General features: G+C 35.7%; 1 protein-coding gene and 1 non-coding gene across 4 annotated transcripts; both read right to left on the bottom strand.

Annotated features, from left to right (window-relative positions):
• Positions 1 to 164: 164 nt before the first annotated feature.
• On the bottom strand, positions 165 to 17,915 carry LOC112517408 (probable 28S rRNA (cytosine-C(5))-methyltransferase). Of its 3 annotated transcripts, XM_025124836.1 has the most exons (13): positions 17,584 to 17,915; positions 8,453 to 8,511; positions 7,986 to 8,036; positions 7,075 to 7,210; positions 6,885 to 6,970; positions 5,392 to 5,490; positions 4,998 to 5,051; positions 4,747 to 4,891; positions 3,713 to 3,774; positions 3,300 to 3,387; positions 2,995 to 3,069; positions 2,471 to 2,632; positions 165 to 540 (listed from the first exon to the last, which is right to left on the bottom strand). In XM_025124836.1, the coding sequence occupies exons 1-13, from the start codon at positions 17,822 to 17,824 to the stop codon at positions 305 to 307; spliced, it is 1,494 nt and encodes a 497-aa protein (XP_024980604.1). In that variant the 5' UTR covers positions 17,825 to 17,915; the 3' UTR covers positions 165 to 304. The 3 variants fall into 3 exon arrangements, with proteins under 3 accessions (XP_024980604.1, XP_024980606.1, XP_024980605.1); XM_025124838.1 differs by lacking the exon at positions 2,995 to 3,069; XM_025124837.1 differs by lacking the exon at positions 7,986 to 8,036.
• Positions 17,916 to 21,593: 3,678 nt separating this feature from the next.
• On the bottom strand, positions 21,594 to 21,786 carry LOC112517517. Its single transcript, XR_003069711.1, has one exon. It is a non-coding gene; the product is annotated as a U2 spliceosomal RNA (small nuclear RNA).
• Between the last annotated feature and the right edge of the window lie 5,978 nt (positions 21,787 to 27,764).

Here is a 27,764-nt window from a genome sequence, read left to right as displayed (position 1 = left end):
TACCGGGTATTTTGTTGCATACGATGTTGTTTTGGTGGACTAAAATCTTACCCGGTAAGTAAATAATACCGGTAAGCACTTACCGGGTAAGTGTTTGGTAAACGGCCCCTACATAAATATTCATTTCCCATCCTCCAATATAAAACATCACAAAAACCCCACAAGTAATAACCAAAAAAAGGAGTTATGATCGTTGGTTCAAAATTTGCAGATCAACAATGATCCTAAAACATGATTACATATTCTCAACCTTTTGGGGGTAAAGAGAACATCTGTCAAAATGTGTTGTAAACAAAATTGAGAATTACCTTCTGCGGATCGTTGAATTTCTATGCAGATAAAATCCGGAAATCTTGGCAAATGGGAGCGATCTTGCAAACTTTTTCCGGCGATGACATCTTCTACCAGCTTCGTGTGTTCCTTCCTCTGGAGAAATGTCTCTCTGAGGACTTGCAGGAAAATGATTGGTGTTCCTTGTGAATAATGCAATGAAGAAGCCCTCTTTATCTTCCACAGGATCCGTTCGGAGTAAATGTTGTGCTGAAAAAACAAATGAAACGAACCTACTAAATCCCACACAGATGTTGTGCTGAAGATTATGTACAAAAACAACATGCTGAGTATATATACTTCAAAAATGGCATGAATTTCCAACCCAAATAAATGGAACATTTCCCTCTTTAACAGCCATTATCTGCGTTTGGTACATGAGAGGGGACAGGACAAGACAAGACTCACTGTCCCACGTTTGGCGCGACATGAGACAAGACAAGAACTCGCTGTCCATGTTTTGCGTGACATGAAACAGGAACAAGAACTGAGACACGGTGGGACGGCTTTTATTTTGGTGGAACAAGATGAGACAAGAATGAGGTAGAAACTAAAATGTTACTAATCTACTTTCGTTTAATATATAACCTTAATATGGTATTTGTTTTGGTGGTCACCATCGCTAGTGGTTGCGGCCGCCACCATAGACGACAACCGTTGGCCACCTCCACCTCATTTTGCACTACAACAACCTCCACCATCGTCGACCACTGACCACCATTGTGCATTGCCACCTCCACAACCACTGTTGGCCCCCGACCACCACTACCACTGTGGGCCACCTCTACCTCATCCTCTACGACAACAACCTCCTCTACAACCTCCACAGCCACTGTCGATCACCAAACCATCCTTGGCCACCACGACTGTTGCTCACCACCACCACCATAGACCGCCCACCTCCACCATGACCAACACCACCCTCGGCTACGACGGCTACTACCCACCACCACCACTACCTCCACTACAGCTACCTTCGCCACCATTGTCGACTGCCACCACCACCACCACCACCACCACCACTATCCACCATCTTCATATCCTCCACAACCACCATAGGTCACCTCACCTCCGCCATGACCACCACCACCCTCGGCTATGACGACTACTACCCACAACCAGACTACCTCCACTACAACGGCCACAACTACCTCTGCCACCATTGTCGACTACCACCACCACTATCTATCGTCTTCACATCCTCCACAACCACCATAGGAAACCGACCACCATCACCCATCGCCACCACCACTATTATATATGTATGTATTTATGTATATGAAAATTGTGTAAAAAATGTTTATAAATTAAATTATTTACTTTATTTGTGTTAATTATAACTATTATATGGTATATAAAATCATCAAATTACTTTTGGGGCAAGTTGTCTAGTTCTGTCCTATCCATTCCTAGTCGTACCAAACACTAGACAAACACTTGTCCAATCCCGTCCAGTCTTACCCTCTTGTCCCATGCAGTTTTGTCCTATCCAATCATGTATGTGTACCAAACGCTACCTTAGAAACAGTAACTTTTTAAAAACGACTTATTTGCCGATTAGCAATTATTAGAAGTTATTAATAATATCGAATTTCATCCAAAAATTTGTTCTACACTGCCGTTCTTGGGAAATATTCTAGATATTCAAATGTGCAATGTGCATTTATTTTTGGAATGAAGGGAGATTGAACTTCATCACATTTTGAAAGATGTTTGCATGCATATGTAACAGTTTAACATGGAAAATCAAGTGGATCAAGGAGAGTACAAGATAGATTGATCAGAAAGTTTCAGTATGGAGGTCTGAAATGTAAACTTAAAAGATAAACTTAAAAAATGACAAAAATATCCATTCGGAGGAAGTCTCCATGCATTACTCAACAAATGGCTACTCCCTCTATCCCAAAATAATTATCCACAATGAAAAAGGCACACTTTTTTTAAATTTTGCAAGTACTACACTTCTTAATTAACCAAATGAGAATTAAACCCTTAATACTAGAGGACGTAATGAACGTCTCTATCCCATAATTAATAATAGAATTGGGAAGTACACTTTTGCAAGTGGACAAACTAAAATAGAAATGTGGACACTTGTTTTGGGATGGAGAGAGTATTACTGAAGTGTAACAAAACTTACATCCTTCAACAACCGGGAGACCACGACGAGGCCATTTTGGAAATGGGGTTGCCAGTTGAAAACCATAAGATTCAGCAAGAGGTAGGACTGATTTGATGACATCCTCATTCTCAATTTGGTGAACAGAACATGTGCTGTAGACCACTCTCTCCACTGCTGGAACTAAAATAAAAATATATATACAACAATTACACACCAGAAATGAACTTCTCTAGACATAATGATATAATTTCATAATCAGATGAAAATCTTAGATTTCAAATTCATGCAATTAGTCTTGATGATCCATTTCAGTTTTTAACTGATGCTACCACGTCATAAAGAACATTTTACTCTTTTACTATTGAATTCATTTTTACTTCATCTTTATTCTTTGTAGTAATCAGAAGGCCACCTCTAGTGATCATTTTCTGGGTATGTCATGATATGGTTCCACGTTTTTAGATCGGAAATGAGAAACCATACTTTGCAGTAGAATTTGCACATAACATTGTAACTTTGGAGTTTGTCGAATTCCAACTTACAAGATAATGCATGAATTAGTGCCTTCTCCTGGAAAGCAGCAAGTTTGATGAGTCGGCTTATGTCATCACCATCACCTTCCCCAAAAGAGAGCGCCAAAAGAAACACAATTTAGGCAATAAATTAGATTTAGACCTAAGATTGTATGTTCAGAGTTCAAAAATACTCTACTTAAAGCAGTCATTTGATCTTAAGAAGAATACAGGGTTCATTTTCTCCAACTTTCGGCAAGTATATTGTTGTGTTAGATCACCATCATGTTTTTTTAATTGATACGTGATTAAGATGCGGACGGCTAGCAATTCACCTGAAGTATGTGACGGGAGCAGATAATCCAATCTATCAGCAGCGGTCCCAGATCCAGAACATGAAGGGTCTAAAAGTATGGCACGGACCTAAAAGTAGACAATTAGAAGTAGATAAAAAAGAATCCAGAATACGAACGACAGAAAGATGTTATGCCAAACAAAAAGTCAACGTTCATTTCAATATTCTCAAAGCAAGCAGAAATTGAACTCTCATTCAGTTCTGTATTAATAGTTACAATAGGATAGAATTTTGAAAGGCAACAGTCATTGGGCAGTAAAAATAGAATTTAGTAGCATCAAACCAAGAATCTAATTGCTATGCTCTGCCTAGTTCTTTTACAGATGCCATTCACATGAAAGATAACTTCAAATGTTTCTTAGTAAGATATATGCAACCCAAATCAATACGTACCTTGGAATACAATTGATCTTTGGGATTCAAGTTCAAGAAGTCCTCGTGTAAAACTTCCACATCTATAAATCATGTAAGATGTACCAAAGCAGAGTAATGAATTCCAATTAATAAAGTACACCTGAATGGGACACAATCTTACAACTATAGACCAAAAGGTCAACACTGAGCGAGCTTAGTACTAACGAGGAAAGATTACACAAATGAAAAAAAATCGAACTTCCTACTTTCCTTATACCTGCAACTGCAAGTTAAAAGAGATTACAAGAAGACTGACATAAATTCTCCTAGAATAAGCATATAGTTAGTTACCAATAATAACTTCCAGAAGAATTACATCTTCATCCTAGAATACATGCTATGATTACTGGAAAGAATCTACTTTGTTAAATCCTTTAGACGTGCATAAAAACCAAACCTAACACACCTAAATGTCCCACTCGAGAGTAGGGTCTGGGAAATGGGATGTAAGCAAACCAAGACTATAAAGCATAAAAAAAAGGTTAAACAAGTGCAAAAAAAAAAACATAGAATCATATAAGAAAAAGTATGAAAATTGAACATTCCTCTATCCATCTTAAGGCTCTCCAACCCTTCCCCCGACTCACTGTCTACTTCTCCAATCTCCCCTCCCACACTCGCTACATGTAGGTCCATAATCTGCTACCCTAATCCTATGTCTCCATGAACTCCCATCAGAGTTCATGACCTCTGAAATGTCTTGGACCTCCTCTGCTCAGCCCACATCCTCCTCAAACATGCTTGTTATCGTAAACAATAACTTTCTGAAGGATAAAAAAGATCTTCATCCTAGAATGCGTGCTATTAGGAGTCCATGTATGACCATGTAAAAAGCATGGAAAGAGTAAATAGATGATTAGTGAAAAGAATGTGACAAATATACTTAGATAAATCTTTTGGACGCGTGTTATCATTTATATCGTAAACAATTCACAGAAGTGCGCATATATGTACATGTATGTACATGCATACCTATACACACACTCAAGATGCAAAAGCAATAACAAGGATACTAGCAGCGCCCGCCAACTTCGTGGTGTGTTCCAAACGTTTAACTCTATCCTTGTTAAGTTCACAAGCAACAATTTTTYCCTCTCCCTTCATAAGAGCAGCAAGGTGTACAGTTTTGTTTCCAGGGGCTGCACATGCATCAATAACCTTAACAAGGAAAAAAGAGTCAAATATTTGTAGATTATTCGAACTAGAAGCTAACATAAGAATCTTTAACAGTCACTAATACATTTATACTCGAAGAATAACTAACCTCCCATCCTGATTTAGGCCCAAGGGCAACTGCTACCATGGAGCTTGCCTTACCCTGAGACACAATGAATTATATTAATGTAATCATAGATCAAAAGAGATAAAGATCAGGAAAAATCTATATATAACTTTTTCCATATCTGTAAACTTACATGGCCTATTTATTGTTGCATTTCTTCCTAGTAAAACAATATAATACTCCTATTCATACGATGTGATGTAGAATTGATCACTCTAGTACTACTTTCTGAAGTAAGGGTGCCTACTACTTAAACACCCATCTTTATACAGGTGAAGAATAACTTGTTGCAATTCTTGTGCAATGGATGTATTGGATGATAAAACCTTGTCGTACAGATAATCATATAAAGCATGATGAGAAACTCTTAACTTACTTGCATAAAAATACTCCCATCTATGACCAAAGGATGATTGTGCAAATCAGTACCAGGTGGGAGAGCCAATAAATCAGGAATCATGTCATCCTTATGAACCTGGAAAGAATTATAAGCAAATAAAGTAAGCAAGCAAGATAACTAAAATCAGAAAAGCGAAAGATATAAAGTACTGTGCAAGACCTTGCCAGCTGAAATACAAGGTGACACTGAGCAGAAAGCCAGAAACACTTGGCTGTATACAGGTTGACATCAAATATCTACAGGATCTTCTTATGCAGGCCTTAATTATTGCTGTTAAGTTCTAACATTTCACAGGCTAAGAGTCTTAGAATGACAGGATTAAGTGGACATTCCCCATGAAGCAAAAAATATGTTTAAGAGGAAGTACAGGTTAAAAATGTTCTATAGGCTTTGCTACAACCGATTTCTAGAAAATAGGATCTGTGATTCACTTACTTAAAGAGTTCAYKTATCAAAGTATTTGAAGTATAATAGTTTGCACCTTTTAACGATGTTCTCAGCCACATTCATTGCTTTGTGATGATATATTCAAAATTAAAAAAGTTCAAGGTTTCACTTGGCAATAATTTCTTTGTTTTATGCTGTACTTTGAGATCTATACAAATAATGGTCATAACCGAACCAAAGGCACACAGTATATCCCACTCAAAAGCAGGGTCAAGGAGGTGGGATGTACACTAGGGGTGCTCACGGCCCGGGTTGATCGGGTTGGAGCCGTTTTAACAACCCAACCCAATGTTGGCGGTTTGAAAATTTTCAACCCAACCCAACCCAAACAAAAGTTCAATCCAACCCAACCCAACCCGTTCGGGTTGATCGGGTTGATCGGGTTGTGTTTAAACAATGTAAAATCACATAAAAATAAAGAAAACTTTCTTTTGAAATACGACCGACCATTCAAGATAATATGCAAGTTCATCAAATATTTAGATATTACAATAAAAATGTTTAAACCAAATGATAATACAATAATCAACAACAATAGTTTTAGACGTTTCCAACCTCGATGCTTTCGCTTTCTTGACGTTGAGGTTGGTCATGTCATGATTGTCATCTACAATTCAAAGCTAAAGTTAAGGTCGGGTTCATCGGGTTGTCGGGTTGGTCGGGTTTTTTTGGGCCTGACCCGATTGCAACCCAATAAGGTCGGGTTGGCTAATTTTTTTATCGATCATGCATCGGGTTACCTCGGGTTGAGGATTTTTTTTAAAATTCGGGTTGGGTTGATCGGGTTCATCGGGTTTTTGAGCACCCCTAATGTACACAGACCAACCCTAAACCTCAAATAATGCTCATAAGCATTAGCATTAAATCACAGCAAGGTAATCCCTCCTCTAACTAGAAGAGAAGAGAATGATGAAAGCCATATTCATTGCTGCATAGAGWGACCCAAGACATTATTGCTAATAACAAGGATAAAAAAAACCATCTTTGTTGCATGAATGATATGCATATGTTGAAGAGGCTACCTCATTCTCTTTGCCTAGTTCACACACAGCAGTTTCAACATCCAGTTTCAGAGTATTAACACGGACAAAGCGAGGTTTCTTAACATCTGCAACATAAACCATAAATCATAAATATCGTGMYGAACATAGTAGCACAAAAACAAGTAAATAGAACATTAGCAGGAGGAAAAAAAAGCTTAAAACCACAAACCAGGAATCTGATATTGAGCCATCAAATCTTCTACATTTTTTGCTCCCTTCCTTRCTAAAATCTTTGCAMGAGCTGATTGTAGTGGACCTTTCCTGAGGATGAGATATTTTTCTGCATCTCCTGTTAGAGATGCATCCTATGAAGTGTTGAAATCATGTAGATTATCAATTTAGAGAAAAGACACAGCAACCAAAGTGCCAATTATTTGGCTATATACTCTAAGAGTATCCACTGTAATTCAGGAGGTAATATACAAAATTAAAATCACTACAATGGCAATCAATTGCAAAAATATTACAGACAATAGCAAACAAAAAGWTCTGCATAATCTTTAATTTATAGCAAAAATAGTTTAGAATACACCATAAAWWTTGAAAAAGGTCAACCAGCCAATCTACAAATAGAACACATAAAAACAAGCATACACGGACTATAGGCGCTATAGAAAGAGATAAATRTTCCAAATGACATAATATAAGGCTCTAAACAACCTGTGATAGGAACTCATGTTCATTTTGTYCTAAAAGCTACAGCCCATGAGTTAATYCCAATCCAATGGGCATTKCTTAGATGGACRGTCAAGTGACTACAATCAGAGCATGAGACTAGATGCTGTTAGCAGGAACACATTTAAGGATTAAGTGCATGGATATTATCTCCTGTTATGGACAAGCAAACCCTTCAAACTCACATCAAAAGGGATTCATGTAACTGAAGAAATAGTCTGCATATGAATGGCAAATCTCAAAGGCAAACTTAATGCATGACACACACACACAAAATATCCACAGAGACTACTGCAATATTTGTTGCTTTTATTCACAGTAACTAATAGATAGTATAACATCCATTTCAAAGAAAAAAATTAGAAAATGAAAAAGATAATGTAACATCCAAGAAAGTCATGGTACCTGTCCAAAAAGAATGTCATAGGTAATTATGTACATCAATTCCCCTTGCCTCTGCCACCAAAAGATTAGAAATACTCATAAATTAGTTGATTTTAAAAGTTAAGGTCAGAGTTAAAAGAACATAGGCTTATGGATATTATGTGATTAAACAAGCCAAATCAAAATTCATCAGATATATTGCCATCTGTAAGAAACTTCCAGAATGAAATAAATGTTCATTCCCCATCCCAGGATGCCATCATAACAGCCCAAGTCCCCCAGCCCACAAACAAACCCTTGAATTGATAGAATATTTTGGTGTTCAAAATTTCTTCCAGATAGCAACAGTCTAGCATCTTATGATATTACACCAGTGAAGAACATACATTAAGAGAAAGACACAGGAGCAAAAAAGTCGAACAATAAAAAAGCAATAAGAAATGACAACGTATGGCACATCAAGATCACATATGTTTCTGAAGTTTTACCTTCCATTTGCTGTTTAACACATTAGCAATCTCCAATACATCCTTGATGACCGCAAGATCTGCAAAACAACAGCTCTAACCAGTTAGACTTCCACAGGGGGCATAAATACATTTATGCAAGAGTGACTAGAAAATATCAATATAAAAAACAATTATTAGCACAGTGGGACAGCCCATAAAATGAGAGTGTGTCATGAAAGCAACAATAGCCGACACATCTTAATAAATCATAGTCAGCAAAATTAAGTATGAATGACATCGAAATAGTAATAGTTGTAACATTGATCATCATTCTTACATGTGAGATCATATAGTTCTTCCAGAACTTGACATTTATTGACATCTATCATCTGAGCATAATCACTKAGAAATGCCTTTTGTTGCTATTTAAAAAACTTTACCCTATCATGTAGTGACGTAATGTTATTTTATCCCCACGCACAATCACTTACAAAGGCCTTTGGTATTTGTTCTATATTTTGTAGGAATGTCATATTTATAGAAGGAAAAATTGTATCAAAATAACCAATTTTGCACTGATTTCTATTTTAGGAAACAAACTTTAAAAATCACCATTTAAGGGTCTGAAGCAAAGTTTGTGTATATTTAAGGGTCTCGTTGACCTTTTAACCTGCTAAGGATTACTGGCTCAATATTTTGCCAAGTAAGATTCCACATCATAATTACATTTGCAAAAAAATCATAATGATCACATGGCATCAATAATTATGACATGTCACAACAAAAAATTCACATTTGATTCTGAAACAGGTAGTTTGTTCTAACACCATTAACTGAAAATTCATAAGTTTCGGACATTTTGATTATTTTTGTTTTAATATAAAAAGAATTGAATGTACAAGTTCTTAAGCATAACACACTAGTGTTTTAATGTTTAACATAATATAATATTATACATATATCACTATAAATTATATTATTCACTTATTATATAATACAATATATATATATATATATATATATAACACGCACAGTAAACACGTCTCCGGTCCCGTGATCTCTGCCCTAACATCATCTCCGGCATAAACGGTAAACCCCCATCATCTTCCTTTCCTACAAACATAGCACATACACAAACCCATTTTGGGTTCTCTTTTAAATTATAAGCTAAATCATCCTAGGAGACTATGGCTGTTATATTCGTTAAGGTAGTTGACGGTTACCTTATTCCCGCCAAAACTGTTTCTGAACAGTTGCATCTCTATGTGTTGTGTATATGGTTTACCATCATCTCTTCTTAATTTGTGTTCGTTCAGTCCCGAATGAGAAGTTCAATCCCCATTCTCCTTTCTTGTTTGCTACAGAAACAATTTCATCAGTGAGTGGTGACTGAGTTCTCAAAACGCGAACAAAATCCCAAGCACCTCCACCATACTACTGTTTTTAACTTGTACTCCCTTCTACCATTATTGGGTTGGACTCGCCTAGGAGGAAGGAGCAGGGGAGGGGAGGCTGGCAGGAAAAATCGGGGAAGGTGGGGGTTGAACCGTTGGTTATAGTGGTGGCTGGGAAATAAAGAAAGGGCAGCAGAGATGGGTAGAAGGGGAAAAAGGAGAAGATGATGGTTTGGTGTCTGCATGCATTATTTATTTTTGTTGATTTTTATTTTGTATTCTTTGTAAAATAAATATGACGAGGCATGATAAATAATATTTTGTTAATTTATGATTTGCCACATCATATTAAAGTGACATGTTACCTCTCAACCAGTCAACGAGACCCGTTCAGTAAACGTAAACTTTGCTTCAAACCCTTATAATGATGATTTTCGAAAGTTTGTTCCCAAAATTAGAAATTAGGGCAAAGTTAGTTCCATTTTGGTGCAATTTTCCCTTTATAGAATAACAGTAATCTTGCCTTGAAGCTGCAAAGGCCACTCAATGATGCAACACTCATTCTTGCACTGACACCAACGTAAGTGAGCCAATTATAAAATATTCACTTCATCCATGTCCATATATGTATGATAAAAATAGTTGATTATAATACACAGAATCCGTAGCTCAATATAAACCACAACGACCCTCCTTTAAAATTTGAGTAATCAGTAATTAAATTAATTTATCCAAATCATAGCCAAATGAAACAAACAAAAGGGTCAACATGGAAGTAAATAGAAACTTACAATATCCCACATGACCAGTCATTGAAGCTCAAGAATGACATGTAATCCTTGATTAAAGCTTAGGACTAGAACCCACTCCTCTCAATATGCTTCAATTTTCTCATATTCAAGGGTGATAGTGTTACTACAAGGGAGAGTTTTGATTATATTTGTACCCAGCAAATTTCATGGAATGGAAGGGAGATAAGCTGCTATCGTTTTCCTACAATGGTATACACCCTGCAAGGGTGCCTAAGCTAAAATGCTTTTTACTCGATTAAGTGCAGTCTTCTCAATCACCGACTGCACAGGTCTGTGGACAGTTGCCTTCACCTTTTTTGTGCTAAAAGCCTTAATGCGTATAMCTTCTTGCTCCCCCACCTAGGGGGTGGACCTTGCATAAGGCCCATATTCATTTATACTTGCGCAAAATGCACACTCGCTTCACTGGTATGCCTAGAAACTAAACCATACAGCTGTTGAATCAAAAAGGTTGTCTMAGACTCTCATCACTCCTTGCYAAGGAAGGACAGCAAGTGTATTCCTGTCCTCTTAAGGTTTCTCATTWGGGGCTGGTTGCCTTCCAGTCCTAAACATACTTACATGTACATATACATAATATTTATTGCTAGAATATGATGCAGCAGTTGCCTCAGGGTACTTCATCCTTTCTTGCTAGAATATGGCTGCTACATTCCACTCTACTTCAAWTTCCTTCTCCATGAGRTTTGACTAGCTGCTTAGGCATGCATCAATCCACATCCATGTCTGATTCTTCCCAATAAATCATATTAATATTTATTAACCATACCATAAACAAACACTTAACCTATCTATGTATATGAAAATKKSMWTWMMRKTTYMMMYMAAAWYCMWYCYYYTTKSCMWKKTTTCCTCTCAATTCTATAAACTATCATATTAATTCTGGTTACAAGATTCTATATGTAAACACCAACCCCAAAGCTAGCAACGGTTGTGTACGGATATTAAGCAAAAATATCTTAGCACTAGAGTGACCCATATCATGGCCACAAAATCCAACCTATCCAGCCAAGCAATGGAAAAATAAACTCTTGAACCTGGCATACATTGGCTAGTTGTTGTACTTGGCCATTCGTTTTCCCATCTAACGAATATAGACGAATCCCATAATCATTTTTTTTATTAACCTGAATATCCAACCCGCTATGCGAGCCGACTAGCCTCAAGGCGACCACCTGCTTTGCAGATAGCCCGGGGTCACCGCATTTGAACCTCCGTGGCCACAAGGGGATTTTTATTCCTCCTTGGATTTGAACCTGTGACCTCCCGGTACTTTTGACCTTTGGAGCTCAAACCAATCAGGCACCACCCTTGTGGTTCACAATCATATTTATCGTTAGTGATCAAACATTTGTGAAATGATGGTAGTTTATATTGTTCTAGTTGATAAAAACTATTCTACGACCAAAATTAATATCCTTCTCCAATCCTTAGTGCATATAACTCTAAGTTCAAACCTTATATATCGGAACCAAACAACAAATTTCATCAATGAAGTAACCATCTAACGGAGTTAGGTTTAAAAGGTTCATACACCTGGTTTTTCTTACTATTTCCACTATTATGCAATTTTCCAATCCTTGATCGTCCAAAGTACAACTCCCCATCTTCATCAAAATTGTACCATACATTTATGCTTTACATAATTAGCCTACTTTGTTGACACAAGTGTAAACTCACCATGGATGAGCCTTTTTATGTTTGGTTTCTTGACCACACATACCTTATCCTCTATTTTTGTATTTAAGATTATCACTCAATCATATACATACATCAAATAAACACTTAAAAGTATTAAAACGTGGATGGGTAGGTATATGTAGTTTCCAACACTCGCAATTGAAAAATATTATTACTATGTTACATTACACATCAAGAAAAGGTTAAAGAACTATCTTTCTCTATAAATCCAACTTGTACATGCCGTTGCACGCTTACTAGTTTGACTTTTGGAGTATCAAGTATGATATGAATTACAACCCAAGTGACTTGCCCATATTTTTCTTATTGCTTATTTGTTCAGGCTTGCCTCCATCATAATAAGACAAAAAATAGTATTTCCTTTTCAACTATATGCATACAAATGACAACCACTGATGCGAGAAAACTGATAAAGGTCCTTTTTAGTTGTTGCTTATTGTTTGAATAAGTCAAATAGGTGTTGGTCCTTAGGAACTAGCCGTTTTTCCAGTTCACAATTGTTTATCGTGGGCTATTTTTATGCTTTCTGTTATGTCTTATAAACTCTATTTCAGGAGCCTTAGTTGTGTTGAAAAAGCAAGGAAAACCATTTTTGGGTTCACAGCTTACTTGTTTCATTTCTGTCTTTTAACATTTGGTATCAGAGCCATACAGGGTCCTTGATAGAAAAGTCTAAAACAACAACTTCTAGTGAGTGGTTCATCTGCAAGGCAAGATGAGTGACGACAAATCCCTCACCAAAATTCCAACCTTTGATGGTCACTATGATCACTAGAGTGAGCTTATGGAGAACTTGTTGAGAACCAAGGGACTTTGGAGTTTGATCGCTGAAGGATTTCAAGAACCACCACCGGGAATAGAGTTGAGTGCGGCTCAGAAAAGGCTGATTGAGGAGAAGAGAACACTTGATTATCTAGTAAAGCATTACATGTTCCAAGCAATCGATCGTAATGTCTCCGAGCAGATTTTGGATCACCGAACGGCAAAGATTGTGTGGGATTCAATGAAGCGCAAATTTGGCGGTAGTGAGAGTGTGAAAAGGTCTCTTCTGAATACGCTTAGGAGACAGTTCGATATACTCGGATGAAAAGCAATGAAACCATCTCGGAGTATTTCGCTAGGGTAATGGCGGTGTCGAATAAAAATGAGGAGCAACGGAGAGGAGATGCCAGATTCCAAGATTGTGCAGAAAAACTTGCGAACCCTAACAGAGAAATTCACGTATGTGGTTGTTTCAATTGAAGAACCGAAAGACACAACCAAGATGTATGTCGATGAACTCCAAAGTTCGGTGATGGTCCATGAGCAGAAATTTTGTAGGGCATATGAAGGAGAGAATCATGTTTTGAAGGTGTAGGAAAAGTTTGGAACCAGAGGCAAAATAACATAAAGAAATGTAACCAACGTTTATTGATGTTTTGGATTTTTCAAAACTCCATGGACATGCAGGAGAGAAATGCTATCCCGCGCAGACTTGTTGAAGTAGTTCAACACATTATTGTATGTCGAACGGATTGTGGGGCCGATTTTCTCCAAGAGGAAGAGGTCGAGGAAGGGGAAGAGCATACTTCAACAAGACAGATGTGGAGTGCGATAAATGTCACGGTCGTGGGCATTTTCAATATGAATGTCCGGCATGGAGCAACGAGGCAAATTATGCGGAACTTGATCAATAAGATGATGTTTTGCCGATGGCATATATTGAAGATCATGGGCCAAGGAAGAAGGATGCCTGGTTTATTGATTCCGGCTGCTCGAACCACATGTGTGGTGATAAAGGTATGTTCACTAATCTGGTAACCGAGTTTAAGCATTAAGCCAAATGTGGGAATGACAGTAGAATGAATGTAGTTGGAAGAGGCAGTGTAAGATTGGTGTTTAATGGTCGGAATTTTGTGGCGAGTGATGTATACTATGCTCTTGAACTCAACAACAATATGTTAAGTGTTGGTCAGCTGCAAGAGAAGGGAATTTCTGTAACATGCAGAATAAAGCGTGCAACATATATCATGCAGAAAAAGGTTTACTTGCTTGTGCTAAAATGAGTACGAACCGGATGTTTGTTTTGTTGAATGAAAAGATGACTAACCCAATTCAACAGGTTGAAACATGTCTCCACAGTAGTGTTTCAGATCCCACGTCTCTTTGGCATCAAAGATATGGACATCTGAGATACAAGGGGTTGAGAACTCTAACAATCAAAAGGACGGTGAGAGGTATGCCACAACTTGAAGTCACTAAAGTTACCTGCACGAATTGTCTAGGGGTTGAGAACTCTAACAACCAAAAAGACGATGAGAGGTCTGCCACAACTTGAAGTCACTAAAGTTACCTGCACGAATTGCCTCAAAGGCAAGCAACACCGCAATGTTGTTCCAAAAAGTAGCGAATGAAGAGCAAAGAAGCTGTTGAAACTCATCCATGCGGATATTTGTTGTTCGATCGATCCTGCATCTAATAGTGGAAAAAGGTATATTTTTTGTCTCATTGATGTCTTTAGCCGAAAGAGTTGGGCATACTTGTTAGTTGCAAAGTCCGAAGCTTTAGAGTGTTTCTAAGAAGTTCAAACAAATGATGGAAAAGATCGGAGGGTCGATCAAATGCTTGAGGAGAGACCGAGGAGGAGAATTCACATCCCTGGACTTCAAGACTTTCTGTGAGAAACATGCCATCATGCGTCAACTTACCACTGCATACACCCCTCACCAAAACGGGATTGCGGAGAGAAAGAACAGAACCATGATGAACATGGTGCGTTGTATGATGGTTGCAATGAAGATGCCAAAGCCATTTTGGACGGAAGCTGTTATGTGGGATGTCTATCTACTAAATTGATTCCCTACGCTTGCTGTAATGAACAAGACTCCACAAGAAGCATGGTCGGGAGTAAAGCCTTTTGTTGCCCACTTCAGAATATGGGGATGTGTGGCTCACGCTCATATTCCAGATGCTAAACGAAGTAAGTTAGATGACAAAAGCTTTCCGTGTGTATTATTGGGGGTTAGTGATGAATCTAAGGGATAGATTATTTAATCCCAAGACAAATAAAATAGTGGTAAGTAAGGATGTTGTATTGATGAACGACATTCTTGGGATTAAGGTTTAGATTATGAAGAACAAATAAAGAAAGATTTAATATGGGAAGATAGTGATATGGATTAATATGGAGTTTGTAGAAAACAGTGATGAACACAATGAGGATAGTGATATGGAGTTTGTAGAAAACAGTGAGGGCAGCTCTCAAACTAATAATGAGGGTAATGGTGAAGTTGGAAATGGTGAGAGCAGCTCACAAGTTCCTGGAACACAAGGGAGACAAAGGAGGCAGCCAACATGGATGAGAGATTTTATTAGTGGAGAAGAAATGAGTGACGAGGAAGCAGAGGCTTACATGATACAAGATGTTATCAATGATGATCCAACTTCATTCGAGGAGGTCGTACAACATGAAAAATGGAGGAAAGCGATGGATAGTGAAATAAGTTCAATCGAAAAAAATTAAACTTGGGAGCTCACAGATCTGCCTATTAATGCAAGAACAATCGATGTGAAGTGGATCTACAAAACAAAGTTGAACGAACTTGGTGAAGTTGACAAATACAAGGCCAGGTTGGTTGCCAAGGGGTACTCGCAACAACAGGGAATCCATTTCACAGAAGTGTTTGCCCCTGTTGCTCACATGGATACAGTAAGGATGATAGTGACACTTGCAGCATTCAAAGGATGGAACATCTTTCAGATGGACATTAAATCTACGTTTCTCCATAGAGAATGGGATGAAGATGTACACATTGAGCAACCAATGAGGTATGTGAAGAAAGGGAAAGAACACAAGGCCTACAATTTGAATAAAGCATTGTACGGGCTAAGACAAGCACCGAGGGCTTGGTTCAGCCGCATAGAAGGACATTTCATACGGGAAGATTTCAAAGATGCCCAAATGAACAAACCTTGTTCATTAAGAAGGGCATAGGAGGTAAAATATTGGTTGTTAGTATTTACGTTGACGATTTAATCTATACATGCAATGACAAGGGAATGATGGTGGCATTCAAGAGCTCCATGATGCAAGCCTTTGACATGACAGACTTGGGGAAGATGAGATTCTTTCTTGGGGTAGAAGTGTTGCAAAAGCTTGGAGAAATCTTTATTTGTCAAAGAAAGTATGCCACTGATATACTAAAGAAATTTGCAATGTCAGAAAGCAAACCTGTGAAAAGTCCTATCGTTCCAGGTTCAAAATCAGCAAAGATGTTGGTGGGATAGAAGTGGATGATACACACTACAAACAAATTGTCGGAAGTTTAATGTACCTCACCGCCACTAGACCAGACATCATGTACAGCGTAAGTTTGATTAGGAGATATATGTCAAAGCCTACTGAGCTGCATTTACAAGCTGCAAAAATATTGAGGTACTTAAGAGGAACTGTGGGTTATGGAATCCTCTATAAGCAGGGAGGAGACAATGAGTTAGTAGCCTTCGCAGACTCAGATTATGCAGGAGATGAAGATGATTCTAGGAGTACTTCTGGATATGTTTTAATGTTGAGTTCTGGAGTTGTCTCATGGATGTCCAAGAAGCAACCAATTGTGAACCTTTCTACTACTGAAGCAGAGTTCATAGCTGCTGCTGCAAGTGCCTGTCAAGCTGTGTGGATGAGACAAGTGTTGAAAAATTTGGATCATGGTCAAGAGGGTGGTACTACTATCATATGTGATAATACTTCTACAATTGAATCATCCAAAAATCTAGTGGTACATGGGAGGTGCAAGCTATCAGGATACATTTTCACTTTCTGAGAGAGCTAGCAAAAGAAAGGAAATCAGCTTAGTGTATTGTCAAAACCCAGCAGCAGATTGCAAACTTGATGACTAAAGCCTTGAAGTTGGAAGCTTTTCAGAAGCTAAGAAAGAAGATGGGGATGGTTGACATGAGTGATGTAAACTAACTGCACTCTGCAGTAAGTTTAAGGGAGGGTATGATAAGATCCTTTTTAATTGTTGCTCATTGTTTGAATAAGTCAAATATGTGCTGGTCTTTAGGAACTAGCAGTTTTTCCTGTTCACAATTGTTTATCATGGGCTATTTTTATGCTTTATGTTTTGTCTTGTAAACTCTATTTAAGGAGCCTTAGTTGTGTTGAATAAAGCAAGGAAAACCATTTTGGGTTCACAGCTGAAACAAGTTTAAGAAAATAGTATAAAAAGACATTCATAGTCAAGTATAAGAGCTAAAAAGAAGATAGCACACTGAAACTCACATTTTAAGGTTTGACAGACTAAAGCAAATGTAGCTTTCTTGTTCCTGATGGAAGGACTGTAAACGAGGGTTTTGATGGAGCCAACGGCTCTACGCTGAGTGTCTCCATGTAATACGCTCCTCAAGACCTTAGCAGCCTCGCGGCGGGCGAATAATGAAGAACGCTCGACGTTACTCTGCCGCCGGCTCTTCAGCTCCTTCGCCGCTGGCTTCATAGGTATCCCCACCTTCTTATTCACCATGGTTTCACTCTTCTAGCACTGCAGACTGACGAAACTGCGTGCTTGACGTTGAAGCTTGAAAGAAGGGGGGAGGTTTTCTTTGTGGTGTCGGGTTGTCTTCGGGTCTGGAATGCTCCCGATGGGTCATTTATGGTTCTCACCTCAACTTAAATACTCGAAGAATTTGCAAATTAATAAACCGAATTTTATTTTGCGAAAGAAAAAAAAAACTATAAAAATAGCTTTAAAATACATCTTTTTATAAAAACCAGAAGATTACTCGTATAATATAGCGAGATAAATATTTATTTTAATGTTTAGTTTTTATTTTGTCCCTATTGATATAATAGATTTTATGTGGTTTTGAAAAAAATGATAGTGTTTTTATTTTTTAATGAAATATAAATTTGAAAATAACATAAAATTTTGAAAAAAATAAATCAATATTAGCATCAAATTAACTATTTAATAGTTTTTTGTTTTTTTGGTGTAACTTCTTTAATTCAATTTTTTATTATATGTTAATTTAGATTTTAATAACAAAGTAATTTATTTTTGGTTCAATAATATAATTTTTTATAAAGATAATAATTAAATGTTCTGTTAGAATTAAATGAGTATCTTAATTATAATTTAGACTTTCTATATTCAAAATGAATGTTTATTCTGTATTTGATCATGTTTATCTGCAGTTAGTTACACGAATTTAAAAATGGAGTTTTAATAAGTTGTATTTATGCAAAATTACGTGTAATCTTGAATTTTAAGTAATATGAATCAATAAACAATACTTCTTGCATAAAAAATAATTTTTAAGAGTTTTTATCAAATGTTTTATAATATAGTATAGATAACAACCAATCCTACTTTTTATAAACAAATACGAAATGGTCCACCATATAATATAAATCTGACGTGAAAGCATAAAAACTGAAGATGACAAGACGCTCGAAGTTGGTTTCGTACACCATGGAGAAGGACCGTGTCTTTTGACATAAATGGTCCACTCTTCTTCCTTTTACATTCAGAGGTTGCATTTTACCTCTTACTAGTTTCATTAAGATTTGTAGTTTCAGTGGAAAATGAACTACATATTTTTACTATTTTATGTAATAATTCTAAAACCAGAAGCTTCTAATCTATTCCAGTTTTCAATAAATTTGCAATTTCATAATTATCTGTAGAAACTTACATGTAAAATTAAGAAAAATAAGGTGATCCAATACATTAATACTACTAGGCTTTGCAAGAGTTGTACATAAAGTCTTTGTACTTGGTTTCTTTTTCTTGCAAGCTGTAAAAAGAAAGTTACCATAACCCGAACCCATGGATTCTTTTTTTCTTTTCTTTTTTGATTAACCTGGATATCCAACCCGCTATGCGAGCCGACTAATCACAGGGCGACCACCTGCTTTGTAGATAGTCAGAAGTCATCGCATTAGTGAATATTTGCGACAAGAAATGACTCCACCAGAGAAATCTTGATTTGAATCGTCATTTTTTTTTTGTTACTCTAATCTTCACTTCTACAATTCTATAGTTTTTTTTATTTTTACCTTGAACCTTCGTGGCCACAAGGGGATTTTTATTCCTCTTTAGATTTAAACCTGGGACCTCCAGGTACTTTTGACCTTTGGAGCCAAGCTCAAACCAATCAGGCACCACCCTTGCGGTTAACCCATGGATTCTTGTAGCCAAGTTCAAAAGGTCAATAAAGAGCAATGAAAGTTGGAAGGGGTTACTTCTCGTGAGTATATCATGGTTGGATGGTCAAGTTCAAAGATTAGCAGGGTTAATGCTCTTATTGAAGTGTTGTTTTATCTTGATCTTGATCATACTAATTTGTTATATCCAGATTGTTTTGTTTTCTAAAGGGCCATAATCAAATTCTGAAGGAGCTCATGCCTAAGAAAGCATTGTCAAGCAGATTAGTCTTATGGATGATCTGATTTCGGGGAAGAAGATTACTTTTCGGATTTGAATAATTTAGAGATGTAAAGAGGTAAAGAACATAGCATATGACTGATTCATATATTCTTTATGAACTTATTAGCTTCAGTTAGGATCATATTTTTGTTCGTTTTTCAATTAGGCTCTTTGGTTTTGCTCATGTTACTGTGAATAATATGGAGGTGTAAAGTACATAGCTTCCAAAGGCGTGTTGATCATTTTTATGCATTTGTTTGTCTCAATTGCTTCTTATTTTTTAGAATTATTATTGTTTGCAATATGTTTTTTGTTTTTGGTTCGACTTCAGATGTTAATTTCATCACTTCTCAAACGGGAAGTTGTACTTTTGATTCTATTCATCTCTTGATTCTATCATCACTCTTGCTTTATTTTGTTGCTTGAAACTATATTCTTAAAAGCATCATTGATCTGTAAGCCTATGGGGGTTAAAAAAACATGAAACCAGATCTTCAATTGTATCTGAACTCTGTGTTCACTTGATTCAGGTAGAGAAAAGCTACAACATTCTCGGCTTTTGGATGGATCTTCTGAGTTTGTGCTAACTTATGAAGATAAAGGAGATTGGATGTTTGTAGGAGATGTTCCATGGAGGTACTAAGCAATATACAACTTTGAACTATATCCTCGACCTTTTGACCCCTAAAACAGAGTTGAGTTTGTTCAAATGATGTATATAATAGGTGTTGGGATGGCCACTTGTGAAGACTTATAGGATGCACAACTTGGTCCAAGAATGAAGAGGAGAAGGGACTGGGTCGGAACGATGGGTCCAAGAAAAAAGAAAGAAGAATTCAAGCAAGAACGGTGAGAAGATAAATGAAGCAGTTGTTTCTTGTGATCTCTATTGATTTGGGGTCGAATTTCCTTTATGTAATAAGAATATAAGTATAATATGTTGTTTTTTCGGTTCTAAAACCATCTTCTCAGAGTCTTTTTCTCTTTGCTTGCAAATTGGTCATTTTAATGTAAATCTTCCTACGTTGTGAAAAATTTAACTGATTTTTGAAACAATCGTTGGCTCTTTGACACATTTTGAGGTCCTCAACATGCGTTAGAATTCTGTAGTTCTGTCTTGTTCATCAGTTCATACATGCACATTGATCTTTCGAGCTTCCTTGGTGGTAAATAATCACTAAAGTGTCAACCTCACATATTCTAATTAATTCATAATTTTTTTAAATATACAATTGATAATTAAATTAAATATTTTATTAACATCATTTAACACATTTTTAATATTATTTATAAGACAGAATGAGTAATTTTATGTAACTTACATAAATATTAACAAAGGCCTTTCGTTTTATCAACAAAGGAGAAGTCTCCATTTATGTATGCCTCACCAAGACCTAATTCAACTTTTGTAACGATCTACTTGAAGATTCAGTGCGACAAACCATTTAGCAAAGGAATGACTTCTATATAAAACTAGTGTTCCAACCGCGTGTTGCACGATAGTGATAATACCATCTTCAAAAAGGAATGTTATAGACTAAAATTTGAAGTCCACTTTTAAAAAAAATTAGGCAAATGCGTGTGGCAACTACTTATTTACATTAAAAGTTTTTAAGAGAAGTTGACAACAATCTTAGAACCATGTGCTAATTTAAGTTATCTAACTATGCTCGAGAACGGTGTTACAAAGTACTCTACAAATGTTTGACTAATGTTAGTAGTTTGTTTAATTAGAAGTCATAGTTCTAACTGAAATCTTATATAAGGTGACAAAATCACGATGTTAGTTTTGTAACAAATTTAATTGAAATCTCATTTGAAGTTATGAAAATGAAACGTTCTATAATATTTCAAATGAAAATTAGAGGAGTGCGTAAGTTGTAGCAACAATAGTGAAAGTTCAAGGCGATACATGAAGAACCACATCACTAAGCTAAGATAATGGATTTTTTCTCATAAAAAAATAAAATTAATATCAAGTGGGGTCGATGACCCACATATCAGATATTAAACTGATAAAAACAAATACTATACTTTATTGTAACATTCTATAATATTTGAATTGTAATTAGAAGGGTGTGTCAAACCTTGATAATAGTAACACAAAGACGACAGATAAATAACTACATCACCAAGTAGTATACCGGACATTTTCATATAAAAAATAAAATACCAAGCAAGTTGAAAACCCATATATTAGATATCAAACTAAGAACATATAATATACTTGATCTAAAAAAATCTAAGATTCGGGATAGATATGTTAAACTAAAACATATACTACATTTTGATTTTAAGCAAAATGTCGACATCCGAGAAAAATATGTTTTTTCCACTTTTAGTCATTTCTTTTTGTAGTAATCTCATTCTTGCCACTTTCAGTCCATCATCCTATGTGGGATGCAAACAATATTGAGAAATTTTGTGGCCCTTTTCTTTTTGTATCCGCCTCTCACATGCCTCTTTCTTCTTTAATCCAATGTGGGATGCAAACAATAATATGAGAAAAAAATTGATTTATAATGTGAGAAAAAAATTGATTTATAATGTTTAGAAGTTGTAACCTGATTATCCATGGTTTGCTTTTATATAGATAAAAATAAAGATATGAAAATATAGATTATAGATATATAACTATTATGTTTATAACTATAACTTCGATCAATTATATGGTTTTGATTTATCGTCAACTTTATGCAATTTTTTATATTAGTTTTTGATATATAATTTTTTTTATAAAAGATGGTTGACAAAAAAAAAAGACAATCTAAACATTGCATAAACTCTCCTAGTATTATAAGATATCTAACTCATTTTTAAATATTCACTTCCTTATTTTGTATTATTTGGTTGATTTTGATTTCAACCATGATTATATATTTTGTATTATTTGTTTGGTTCCTCCTTTAGTATATCATATTGATATTGACATTGGTTGATGATCGATTTCAAATTCATTTTTTCCTTCTTTCACATACTTACCTTCGTCTTCTAATATATCACATTTTCATGAATTTGCGGCAATACCTTAACATGTAACTTCCTTACGCATAGGTTTATTTTATTTTATTTTACTTATAAGCATATAATCTAGTATAGTTAATATAAAAATGTTATCATAGATTCAATTTTAATTATAACAAACTAAAACAATCAATAAATTGTTCATTATATTACTTTAAAGTTTTTAATTCAACTTTATCATATAAAATATATACTAAAGTCATATCATTACCTTTCATTGTTATTTTAAAGTTAATTGATATAAAAGAAATGATATAAAAATAGGGTCATCTAAGTAAGATAACCTTATGATCAAGCCTTATAAGTTAACACAATGAATCTCATCCTTCTTACCAATCTTTCGATCTCTCACCAATGTAGGACACTCAAACTCAACCACGATTCCCCAACACCTCAATTCTCATGATTTTACATTAATACCTCTTGATTTGCACGGTGATCAAAACTCAATTTAAGAAAAAAATGTAAAATCCTCGACTCGAGCGAAAATGCGATGTGTATGATCGTGTTTATATTTATAATGCCTCATCCAACACCATAAAGCATGACTTGGAGAATACTAACATCAGAGGAAAGCACATCATTAAGCCAACACTTTTATTCTATATATAAGTGATATAATAGATACTTAAACTACATTTGTTATTATAAGTACTGCAATAATCATAATTTTGTTAAGAAAAAAAAATGTATCATTTGCATTCGTTTTGCACAAATCTTTTACCAATTGGTTGGTTGTAATTTCAACCATGGCTATAGATTTCAAAACTCTATCACACATTTATACATCCATTATCTTCTTCCACACTATCATCTGGCTACCAATATGAGATGATGAAAGTCAACCTTATTTCAGATTTAAGGAACACTCAAACCTCATGTTGCGAAGTCATCATCCTTGGTTTCACTCTTATATTTGCACTATAATTTTTACCATTTAATTGGTTTTGATTCCAACCATGATATAGATTTCAAAGACGGTCATCCAGAATAAGACAACCTTATGAGACAAACCCCATGATTTGACACAAAGACATCCAATCCACCTTTCTTATACGCTTCAATATGTTCAAATCTTTCAACTCTTTATCAATGTAGGACAACTAAAACTCAACCATAATTCACCATATGAGAATACTCAATTCTCATAGTGTCACTTCAATACCCCAAGGTTTTCTTTTATATATATAAAGATTAAGGGAGATATATGTTCTTGGATCATGACCTGATTTTCTATGCGAAAATAAAATCTTAATAAAAGATAACCATGCTAATGAAATGTAAACACTTATTAAGAACATTGATCTTCCTATAAAATTAAACTGGGGATCGTGAATTTTCATGTAACCTTTCAAAGGGATCTTCTTTATGGTTCTTTCAAGGGTAAACCTCGTGCCACCGTCTTCTAATAAACTGTAAGCCAATAGATATATGCTTATGCTTACGCACCTTCATTCGGTGTTGGAATAGACAAACCACATAAAATCAATAACAAACACCAAACACCTCAAGAGCCCAAAACCATTATGGAGGTATTTGGTAAACGTAGTCCACAAATTATAACAAAAGCTCAAAAACCTAACTATTTACCTATGTAGGGCATGTTGTCATAGTTTTATTTAGGCAAAAAAATTGAATATATATATATATATATATATATATATATATATGGTCAAAGATATGGCCTTGGGGCTCTTGGGGTCTCTTGATCATGACAGAGTACGCCGCGACCTTCGACGCGGGTCAAGTCACTCGCGAGCCATCTTTTTTATTTGTGATCAAACAGTGTTTTACGTGACCGCTTGTGCGGTTCTACTCATGGGATAACCCGTGCCTTGCATTGTTTCGACTAATCACAGAGTCTGGTGCGACCAAAGCCGCGCAAATACTCGCGTCGGGCACTGTTTGCGGAAAATTTTTGTTTAACTGCCAAAACTGTATATAAATGTCATTTCCCACCAAATGAAAAACCAGATTCATTTTCATACGTTTTTTCCCTATGTCGTTTCATCTTCCCTCTCAAGAACACGCTTCGATTCGATGGGGTTGAATTGACGTGCATCAAATCAACCGGATAGTTGTATCCTCTAGACGACGTCCGTACCAAGCATGATTAGGGACGAAACTTCGTCTTAGGACACTGCATTTCGCAAGCCCCTATTCTTTTATCTTTGTTCAATTCTACGTTCAACATCGAATAAGGTACACGATTCGTAAATTTCAAGTATTTTGTTGATAAGTTTTGTTGTTATTTTCTGTTTTGTTGTCGATTGGTCATAACATATGTGTGGAACACACTCTCAGGATTTTTAAGGTGATGGATGCTATATATAAGACCATGACTCACATTAAAGTGGCAATAGCAATATAATCTCGAAGGAACCTAACAACAAACGATTGTGCTCTGACTTCCATCAAAGAGGGTATTGTTTGTTTAGGGTTATTTAGAATTTCATAACTCTGATTAAGCATTCCATTTGCTACAACTATACCGGCCTATAAGACAATGAAAAGCCTTGTGAAATGTGTGAACTCTAGTAGGCCTTGATGGGGGCGTATCTGTCAACATCTTATTTTTCTCATTCTGTAAGAGAGATTGCAGTAAGTTAATTTAAGAGTTGTTATGGATTACCATTTTTGCTTTGGTCTAATACTTATAGCACTTCTCATCCATAAAAAAAAGCATAGAAATATCACAATGTACTTTCCCTTTTATTATTAATTGAAGGTTGTGTTCTCATGGTCCAGAAATGTTGCCACATTATTGGGAGATCCCGACAAGGGCATCTTTTCAGCTTAGGAAACATGTTTGTGCCTTGTCGAAGATTAAATTCTACTTACCTTACAAAGTTACAAATTAAATGTATCATCATATTATCGGATGCGATTGGGTCTAGTTGTCATGTTCACTTGCCAATATTAAACTGCTTCATTAAAACAACATTTCATCTCCTTAAGGATAAAGGTAAGCTCTGAACATCAAGTAGGATATAGTAGGCATATAATCAAGTTTAGTTAATATAAAAAGGTTATCGTAGATTCAATTTTAATTATAACAAACTAAACCAATTAATAAATTGTTCATTATATTATTTTAAAGTTCTTAATTCAACTTTATCATATAAAATATATTTACTAAAGTCATATCATTACCTTTCATAAACTATTTTTAAAAGAAAACAAAAAAAAAGTATTTTTAACACTTTTCCGACGGAATTTATAGCAAATTCTATAACAAAGTTAGAGAATTTAATAATTCTAATTTTTTTATTAAAACTGAAAGAAGACGATAATAGAAATGTTAATAAAATAGCAACATATATATCTGAAATTTTGGTTTTATTAGGTAAACAAAAAGGAATATGTTTTAACAAACTTAACAAGTTTCAATGAATATGAATCATAAATACAACTTGAAGACTATTGAAAAAATGTTTAGATCGAATATGAGGAAATCTAATGGCTAAAACAAAATGTTAAATAGCGTTTGCTTCAATTTGATACATGTAATATATTAATCTAATTGGTTAAATAATATAGACCCCCCAATTCTCTTTGATAATGTCTACATTTGTTGAAAAAATGTGATACCAACATTCAACCAAGTGTAGCTAGACGTCTACAACATGGTCGTTACGGAAGTCCTCAGCGTCCACGAAAACTCAATATGTTCGAATTAAGTTGGAAAAATGCAACATAAAGTTTTCAGAAATTTGGCATGGTCCTTCCCCTATATACAACAACATGGGTGTGTAATGCCATAAACATGAAAATTCTTGTTTAATTATCGTGCTTTCTATTTGGCATAAATATTTGAGGTCGGTTATGGCTTATTAATTACAAGTTTTACAATAGCAAACAACTATAATATGGGGGACATTGTTCAATCACATTTTTCTTTGTAAAGGTATTGAAAGAAATTCCTACCAAGAAATTTCCCAAGTACAGTTTTCCAAAAGCCTCTGAATGAATTATCAACTTAGAAGTCTTTAGAGCTTCTGAGTGCAAAGGCAAGTTCAGAAGAAGATTAAGTGCCAACTTCAGAGCCTCTGATGATGACATGGTGGCCTAAGCCCATTGCTGTCATGGCAACAACCATGGGCATTAAAGAACCAAAGGGCATCACAGGCCCAAATGCTATTAGCTCTAGTAGGTTGCTCTTTGGGCTAAAGAAACGACAATTTATTTTTTCAATTGTTGGGCCTTAATCGATGCTCACATGATCGTTTGCTCTCTATTTCTCTCAATCGACCTAACCATCTTGCATAACTAAATCACACTCGCTTATTCAAGCGATTGATCTCATCTGCTGCCCTAAATCTTAAGATAGTTAGAGCATCTCCAATGGAGTGTCATGGGGAGGTTAATGGGAACCATGACATGCATCATGCATTGTGAAAGGAGTGTCATGGGAGGTTAATGGGAAAGAGGTTAATGGCCATTGTACGCATCATGGGGAGGAAGATGGGACCCACTGGTTTATTTTTTCTTTTTTAATTAAATTTGTAAGGATTTAATTATGATATTATATATATATATATATATATATATACACTATAAGGGGCTTAATCAAATGAGAACTGAGTTGTTTGTGGTAACTGTAAGAACCAATATGAGCCAATCATTTAAATAATTAATGTTATATCCTAAAATAACATAAAGGGTAAATTGGTAATGTTTATAATTTTAAAACCCTACTTTTCTACTTTATTATGAAACAGCCGTCCTCCATATGCTTCTCTTCCTTTCTTTCCCCCTTCTCACGCACAACAACCACCACACCATCATTCATCATCACATGGAAAATCAATCAAACCAGGTACCAGAGTTTTTATATAAATGGGAGAACGATCATCATTGACGATGCATTGAATAAGAGGTTGAAGATCCTTGTAAGTGACCATTGGGGTGCGTGCGTGTGTTGCGGAAGGTGAAAGGGAGAAGGGAGATAAGGAGATGGTGGCTGCAACAATGAAGGGGTAGCCGGAGAAGATGGATTGAGAAAGGAGGA

This window comes from Cynara cardunculus (assembly GCF_001531365.2).
Source record: "Cynara cardunculus var. scolymus isolate 2C chromosome LG 8, CcrdV1, whole genome shotgun sequence".
NCBI classification, from domain to species: Eukaryota; Viridiplantae; Streptophyta; class Magnoliopsida; order Asterales; family Asteraceae; genus Cynara; species Cynara cardunculus.
Note: the sequence above shows the minus strand (reverse complement) of the source record. Positions and strands in the feature narration are given on the sequence as shown.